This window comes from Rattus norvegicus, chromosome 1 (genome assembly GCF_021556685.1).
Source record: "Rattus norvegicus strain SHRSP/BbbUtx chromosome 1, alternate assembly SHRSP_T2T, whole genome shotgun sequence".
Taxonomy (NCBI): domain Eukaryota; kingdom Metazoa; phylum Chordata; class Mammalia; order Rodentia; family Muridae; genus Rattus; species Rattus norvegicus.
This window is the reverse complement of record NC_141534.1, coordinates 204,929,038-204,937,500: the sequence shown is the minus strand read 5'-3', so window position 1 is coordinate 204,937,500 and position 8,463 is coordinate 204,929,038. Positions and strand designations below refer to the sequence as shown.

General features: G+C 47.0%; 1 protein-coding gene across 15 annotated transcripts in view; it reads left to right on the top strand.

The window, feature by feature from the left end:
- Ebf3 (EBF transcription factor 3) overlaps positions 1-5,996 on the top strand; it is a 117,921-nt gene extending 111,925 nt beyond the window's left edge. For 2 of the 15 annotated variants that reach the window (XM_087573027.1, XM_087573018.1), the window contains exons 14-17: positions 471-659; positions 1,066-1,263; positions 2,200-2,312; positions 3,338-5,996. In XM_087573027.1, the coding sequence (XP_087429153.1) occupies positions 471-659; positions 1,066-1,263; positions 2,200-2,312; positions 3,338-3,355 (518 nt within the window). In that variant the 3' untranslated portion in view covers positions 3,356-5,996. 15 annotated transcript variants of the gene reach the window in all.
- The last annotated feature ends 2,467 nt before the right edge of the window (positions 5,997-8,463 follow it).

The window sequence follows — 8,463 nt, the reverse complement described above, 5'->3', positions numbered from 1 at the left end:
AGGAAGCTATGGCGCCCACCCCACTCCTGCTCACAGAGACAGCATCTGTGAAAGTGAGGACATCCCCACCCCCAAAAAGTCTTTCCAGGGAAGTTAGGGCCACAAACAAGCTCTCTTTGTCAGCCATGGCATTTGAAGGTCTGTTGAGGCTGAAAGTTCAGAGAGAGTGGGGTAGTAGGTCAGGAATCCAAGCTGTTGATAATTGCTTCTAAAGCAGTGTGTAGCAGCGGCTGAAGGTTAGATCGAAGCATGCTTTGGCTGGCCGTCGAAGCCAGCAGACATGGAACAGGCCTCACCAGCGGCAGGGTGGCGTGTTAAGATTATCCAAGCTGGCTAGAATCACCAGGGCGAGAGGAAGCATAAAGTCAATTAAAAATGTTGAATATTTGATATAGATTCTCGGGGAAACCCCCCCCAAGTGTCTGTCACTGATAATAATGTTATTTTTGGCCGGGGGGGGATTTTAACAGTCGGCTACAGTCGCAATACAAGCAGCGTGTCCCCGCGAGGCTACGTCCCCAGCAGTACTCCCCAGCAGTCCAATTACAACACAGTCAGCACTAGCATGAATGGATATGGAAGTGGCGCCATGGCCAATCTAGGGGTCCCTGGCTCGCCTGGATTTCTTAATGGCTCCTCCGCTAACTCTCCCTACGGCAGTAAGTGTCTGTTTTTGTCACACGTCATCACGCAGATTCATATTCACTACAAAGTCGAGTGTGTGTATTGCTTGGATGTTCTGTGATGTGAGCTACTGGATAAAAGGAAGGGTGGCCCCAGAGGCTGGGCGTCCAAATGACAACTACAAATTGACCTAATTCAGCCCTCCCCCACAACGCCATCTCATTGGCCACCAAAATAAGATCTGAACCACACGGGGCTGCTCAATTGGAAGAGAGAGCCCGGCCCCCAAAGCGTTTGCCTGTTATCCAGAGTGGCCGAGCCGAAGCATGTCGTGTCTTGTTTTGTGGCCCCTCCCCGTGCGAGGCGAGGCCCTCAGAGCTCTCGCTGTGGTGCTGCACCACGGCCCGCGCGCGCGTGCTGACCATGTTTGCTTTGTTGCAGTAGTGCCGTCCAGCCCCACCATGGCAGCCTCTTCGGTCACCCTCCCTTCAAACTGTAGCAGCACACACGGCATTTTCTCATTCTCACCTGCCAATGTCATCTCCGCAGTGAAACAGAAGAGCGCTTTCGCGCCCGTGGTCCGGCCCCAAGCCTCGCCTCCTCCTTCCTGCACCAGCGCCAATGGGAACGGACTTCAAGGTGAGGGCGGCGTGGGTGGGTGCTCAGGCCCAATGGCCCCTTCGGAAACCCCTTGCACGCCTGTGGCATTGCATGTGCTTCACTGGTCTGCATCTTCCTTCCTGCCCCACAGCCTGGTCCTCGAGCCGAGCATAGATGATTCTGCCTCTAGGTTTTGTCCAGCCCACTCTTCCTATGCACTGACCTTGACTCAGCCCTTCCATGCCCGAAGGGGTGGAGCCTCACTTGAGGGGAAAGGAGAGGATGAGCAGAGCAGAGCCCCACTTAGCAGAGCACCCAGGCCTGGCCCTTCTCCACGCAGGGTATGGCCCTGTCCTTAGTGTTAAGCTTTCAGCGTCCTTATTAAAGGGACAGCAGAAACCGGCTAAGAAATGGGTGGCAGGTCACTGTGCCGTCTGGGGGTGCCCATCCCAGACTGTGTCTGCCCCACTTTGCCGTGAGGCAGAGCCATTATTTACAGCTTCAGGACAGGAACTCTACATGGCTTTGCTTCTTCTTGGAAGGGGCTGACCCAGGGCAGGGTGTGTACCATTGCTGGGTGGCAAGGCTGTCTGTGGTTGGGAGTATGTTCTCTCTTGGTTCTGAGGGAGAAGGGTTGGCCCAGGGGCATGAGAGCTACCACGTGGACACAGCTGTGCACAGCTGGGGCCATATGGAGCAGGCACCAAGTACCCTTCCCAGCACTGAGGGCAGCTCACGCAGTATGTGACCTGCAGTGAGTGTGGTGGTGAAGCCATGTGGGTGCCCCTAGGCCTTTGGGCTCACATGACTACCTGTGGTGCACGGGGCTACACTTACTGAAGTAAGTGTCCATCACCCGACCTCTTTCAGACACCACCTTGGGTATGTGCTCCACCGGGTGAAAGTCAAACCCATTCTCCTTTAAACACATGAACCCATTCAACCAGTATTTACTGAGTGCCTACTATGTGCCAGGCTCTCTGCTGGGTGCCGAGGACGCAACCGTGGAGAAGACAAACTGGCCCTTTTGTGAAGTCGGTGGTATATTCCACTTTGATGAACTAATGCTCAAAAAAGGAACTGGAAAGGTATCAATGATTTGAACTCATTGTCTTCACAACACCTGTCAGTTCTGACGGGAAGCCCAGGCCCCATTTGCCGCCAGCCGGCCTCAGAGCTGACCTTGGGCATCAGGCCAGCGCTGCTTAGCAGGCAGGCACTGAGGGGAGGTAGGTGTCTGTGGACATGCCCCAGCATCGAGGCCGACTAGGTGGTACCGCACAAGCAGTGTGTACACAGGGGCCTGCCAAACCATAAAGTTGTAACGGTGAGTCGGAGATAAATTAATATCGTTGAAATTAATGGACTGAGAAATTGAAGCTCACATCACTACATGAACAAATGTATTAATATGTTATACATAAATTAATGAGAACAGTCATTCTGACAAAAATTAAACAACACCAGAGTTAAAAGATTTTAAATTACATTCGGACCAGGAGTTCACTCCAGAGCTGGCTGCACTTGGCGCGTCAGTGCCAAGCTTCTCTTGTTCTGTGGAGAGAAAGCAGCACCCTGAGGTGGTGCTGTCTCCATCACTCCGTGGCCTTGAGATTCCAGAGCTACTGGGCCCTGTGTGGCTTTGATCTGAGAGCCTGACTCACCCTTACGCTATAGAGCCGCTGGTAGGAGGTCAGAGCCTGGGCCCAAAGGCAGAGGGGGAAACTGAGGCAAGTCTCCATTTCATTTAGGAAAAGCAAGCCTTCAAGCCACGGCCAGGCTGGTTCCTGTCTTTCCAGAGAGTAGGCTTCCCTTTGCTTTGAACAAAATGTGGAGACATTTACGTGAAGCAGAAGCCCGTGTTCCCTCCTGCAGAGAAGGCCTTTACAGAGGGCTGCAGCGCCAGACAGGCCTGCGGGAATCATGCCACCACTGTGCCCTCACCCTAAGAAGTAGACTTACCAACACACCACTGCCACCAGCACAGCTGACTATAGCAGGGAGTTGAGTGAGTCTGGCCTCCCTGTGAATCCCAGCACAGGAGGAGTGAGCTGGGTCCACTTGAGGGTGCGCGTGGGGTGGTCCATTAACTTTGGTCTCTTCTCTTTTGCAGCTATGTCTGGGCTGGTAGTCCCGCCCATGTGAGGGACTCTGTTTACCTTCACAGCACCCAGCATCCAAGGACGGACTTCAGGGGACACGTGTAGTGTGCTAAGACGTGCTGATGGAAATGCTATCTCCAAAACTAAAAATCAGCAACGGTTGAATGCTACAAAAGACATTTAAAGATTTTATTTAAACTGTTAAGAATCAACACGCGAACAAGCCTACTCCTTCATGAACAATTCCATTTTATTGACTGAACTTTTCTCACATCTTCACATTTCTCAGTCCTGAAGATTAAGGAAAACAAAGCGATGCCTATTTTGTATAAAGTTTCTGATTCCGTCTTGGCTGTCTAGTGCGTGCTATCTGTGTGGGGAGAAGCTTCGTGAATATGCACCGTTTTGATGCCCATGCAACACTGAGGAAGAAAGCCTCGAAACATTTTTCTGTACTCATATTTAGATTCACAATGGTTGTGTATCTCTATAATGTGAAATATTTTTTTGTGGTGAAAAAAAGGGGGCCAAGGAGGTATGAGCCATTAACTGGAACAGAGGAGGATTATGACTAGGTGAATTTGGGGTGGCAGGGAGGGAGGGAGGGTTTATCATTGCTTAACTTCATCTTAATGAAATGAAACTTTGTAACTTATTGTAGTTAGAAATTGTAACTTTGATATCGAATCTCTTGCCTTCAACAAGCACACTGACAGAGAAAAAGATTATGCTACTGTCTGTTGGTTCCAATATTCTCCCACCTAGAGCTTCCTGTTAAAGCAAGTGCGGTCAGCAACATTTTTTCAACTTTCACGCACTGTAAACCTATTGCATTCTTAGGCTACTGTGAGGTCTATGTTTCTTGTACCTGAAATTGTCCTTTTGACTTCTAGACCCTTCTTCCCCGATGTGTTTTGTATGTGGTTATAAAATTGTAGACTTTTGTGATTTTGCCAAAGTTGTAGCTAAATATTTATACACTTGTCTTGAATTTTTTTCAGATCCACTTAAAATATTTAGAAAAATGAGTTTTATTCCTTATGTGTCTTATAGGGGATAAAATGCTCTCTCACGTGACGCTTCCTTTCCCATGAACACTTGCAGTTGCTAAGGGACTTTATTTTGTAACATATCAATTATAAATATTGTATTTATCTTTGAAATTTTGTACATTGCTTTCCCTGCCTTCTTTTTTTCACGTCTGTATTGGTGTTTGATCTGCCCAGTGTTGAAGCATAGGGAACGAGCAGACACCAAGAGCTTGTCTCTTTAATCCGTTTTGTTGAAGTGAACCAATGTCCTTACATTTCATTTGTACCTAAACCATTTGCTATCGTTTAGACTTTCCATCCCCCACCCCTTTTTTTATGTTGAGGAAAAGTCAAATTCATTGTTTATTTTTATATTATTTTTAAGTTATCTGAACAAATACTTTTGAAAAGAAAAGTTTGTTGTATAGTCAAAAGAAAACGGTGTCAGCCGGCCGTGACAAATTCTAGTAGGTTCTGTGCATGTGGAGCGGCCGTGAAGGGGCCACACCGTCCAGGCTGTGTTCTTATTTTATTTTTAATTTTTAATTTTTTTCGTAGAATGTAAAAAAAAAGTCATTTTAGCTGCCACCTATGACTTTGCCACATAGCTGAACTGTGTTTACTGGAAAAATTCAGAGGCCTAAAGTTTAAAATAAAATTTACTTCCGACGTTTTAATTACAAATGTTTGCCACATTAACTTCTCTGATGCCTTAAAAGTGGACTTCTTTGAAGAACTTCTGTGCTATTTTATCACAGGCTCACACCACAATTGTTAATATCTGGAGATGGGTGATGAACACACACACACACACACACACACACACACAGGCCAAAAGCACAAACCTCCAGTCTGCCAGTCACTTCTTCCTGGGTCTGCCTGCTGCTTTCTGCTCTCTTTAGCTCACCTTGGAGTTAGAGAGGCATTGGGGGACACTGCTGGTTAGTTCATTTTTATTTTAAACAGGACCTTTTTGTGGTCAGATCCAACAGCACTGTCTGTACATTTTTAACTGGAAAGACCTCCTTCAGACACTCCGCCTCTTAGTGCCAAACCCACCGTGAGACCAAGAAACAGGACTCTTTTTTTTCCCTTCACACTCATTGCTCTCACAGACAGCGCAGGCCTTGCAAACAGCAGCAGAAGTCACATTTAAAACAAAAAGGAGGGGACTTACAAAACTTAGACAAACACCTTCACGAAGGAATGACATAGAGCTTAGCAAGTGTTCATTCGAGGGACTCAATACGAGTAACAGAACGTCCCCAAGGGTCAGTGGGCCACACTCTGGCTTTGTGGCTGCTGACAGGGCTTAGCTACATGAACAGCCTGAGAAGTCACTTTGGAACTAAATTGCCTCGATTTATTTTGTGTAAGGAAGGGTTTGACCTAAAAAGAGCTCATGTGCACATTAGTCCGCATCCTCATGTCCGCACCCGGTTTGTGTTTTAGATCAACTAGTCAACGCCCTCATTGCTTCATTGTGTCAAAAACCGAGAGCTTCACTAAATGGTAGATTTTGCTGTCAGAGACCCTACAATAAGATTGTTTTATCTGTACATTTTTTCAGATATTTAACTGTATAAAATGTTCATTTTACACAATATTTAATTAAAGTATTTCTTGTCTGTGAATTTCACTTTTGGTAATTTTTATCTGTTTTGACTATTAAAATGACTGACAAATGAATTGGGGGTTTCATTTCCACATCCTGGGCTCTAGAGCTGGGGCTCATCAAAATCTAAATGGTTTCAGAGAACCTTCCAGAATTCTCAACCCTTAGTAAGCATCGTTCCTGAGGTGGCTGTGATGCCACAGGTGCCATCAGAAGACTTGCTGCCCACACATTTGGGTCTGAATTGTTTGTCACAAGCACCGGAGTCACAGCAGCACGGGGGTGCCCTGTACACGATCCTGAGGTCGGGAGGTTATAAGCTTCTGAATTGGAAGGCTGGATACTACTTGCTCTGGCTCCCCAACACTCACTCATCCCCATTCTCTGCAACCTCATGTACTTTTTGGCAAGAACCAGATTGGGGGAGTCTGGGTAGACACAAAGGGACATGGGTTGACAGAAAGGATGCCAGTACTGCTATGTGTCACTGGCACAAAGGGGTCTTACACTGGCCTCAGGTGGCATAGGTGGAGGTCAAGTCTGGGACTCCAGCGAGGTCAGCCATGAGCACAAGTTCTAATTTCCTCAGTCCTTGCCTATCTTCCCTCTCAGCATTTTCTCCTCAATGGCAGGCAGGCTTTGCATGTTTTGGCTTGCAGTTCTGTCACACGTTCAGTAAGTGTGATCTAAATTAGTACTCACAAATGTCATCTTAATTACTTGTTCTGCTGAGCAAAACAGGAAACAATTATTCAAAACAGAAAGAAACTTGTGAATACCTTTCCCTCCCGTCAGGGCTGAGCCTTTGTTGGCTGGCCTTAAAGAGACAGTAAAGAAAAAGGTTCCGATGGCACAAAGCCCACTTTAGTCAGTCCCAAGTCACCAGGGCCGAGGAATGTGTTGCCCAAAGCCTCCCTCATCCTTCAGAGTCCAGGAACCCTGCTCAGGTCTTTGGAGCTAGTGTGATAGGGTCTGCTGACCTGAACAGAAAGAAGTTCAGAAGCTCGTGTTTCAAACCAGAAGTAAGAACGGATTCTCTCGAAAACACATGCGGAGTATTGTCAGGTCTCTCTAAGGTCTTTCAGGCTTTTAAAGATTATTCAAAGCACTTGAAATGGGCTTCAATCTAATGCCTCATTTCATTGCATTAAACAGCCTAGTTAATAAAGAATCAATATATTCAAAGGGCAAGGTTATCTTTTGTCTATAAGGGGTGGTGTCGCGCTGAACCTTTTATAGTTCAAATGCTGAAAAAGACCTCATGAAATCCATACTCATCAAGTGGGTCAACGAGAGCAATCAAGAGGCCCCTGAAAGGAAAGAAAGGCCGCTCTGCTTTAAAACAACTCCGGGCCTTATCTCCCCTGTTCGGAGCACCCAAAGAAGTCCTCAGAAAATGTCAATTTCTCATCAAGACAAGAGGCCACGATGATCATTTTCTCAGAGAATACATACAATTAGGAGAATTCAGGGAGGCGCGGCGTTGATTCCTAGCTTATTCTGGCCCCACGAGCTTGGGGCGCCCTCTCCGCAGATAAAAGGGGCTGTTGATAACTGAAGTGTCAATACGCCGAAGAGCGAGTTTTGAATGTGAGTCCTTGTGCTTTGAGCCCGCCTGGGCCGATCCCAGGCCCTGATAACAGCACAGCTGCCAGCAGACACCAAGGGCTGGCCCTCACAATTAATGCCATGAATAAATCACACAAAAGAGTTGAGATGCTTTATGCTGGGTGAGACAATCCCCTGTTTTACCCTTCAAGGATTCTTTTTATGTTGGAATAAGGTTGCTTTTAATGAAATTTAAACTCATCAGAGGAAATCAAAAACCTCCAATCAGATTACAAATTGATTTTTTTTGGTCATTTGTCATGTCCTAGCATAGAGCCGCAGGTTTCACAGGGAGCCAGTCGCTGATGTGGGTTGGCAGTAAGGGTGGAACAGCTCCCAATCTTGGTGGCTTATACCCTATCCATGCCCTGGGGACAAATGGGTGGAGCTCATTAGTGGAACAGAAGGGGACTGTCAATCCCACAGACATGGTTCTGCTACTCCCCATAAACCAAACTCAAAGCCAAACATGGGACCAAGTACTTCTAAACCCTTCCATCTCTAAATAACCTTGGGGCAGGAGAGGACATTCTTAGCAGGATTCAGTGGTCCCTACGTCTGGTTTGACCTTAAAGTTCCATGGACAGCCTACCTTTTCAAACCACTGGTTTGTGGGTCAGTGGCTGGCAGAAGAGCTTGTGGATCACTCAGTGCTTCTAGAGTACTCCGTATAAGCCCTGGGCTCTGTGTCTGGTGTGTGAAGCTCTAGGTTAGGTTCCCAGCACCACAAAATAATAAAGCAAGGTTGGGTGACTTAGCAGGGAGCAAGGCTATATGACAAATGCTCTTTGGCCTCCAAATCCTGTGCCTTTTCCACTATGCTGGGTTTCCTACATCCTTAAGAATTAAACAGTGAAAGAATTGGAATGGAAAGGAGAAGGGA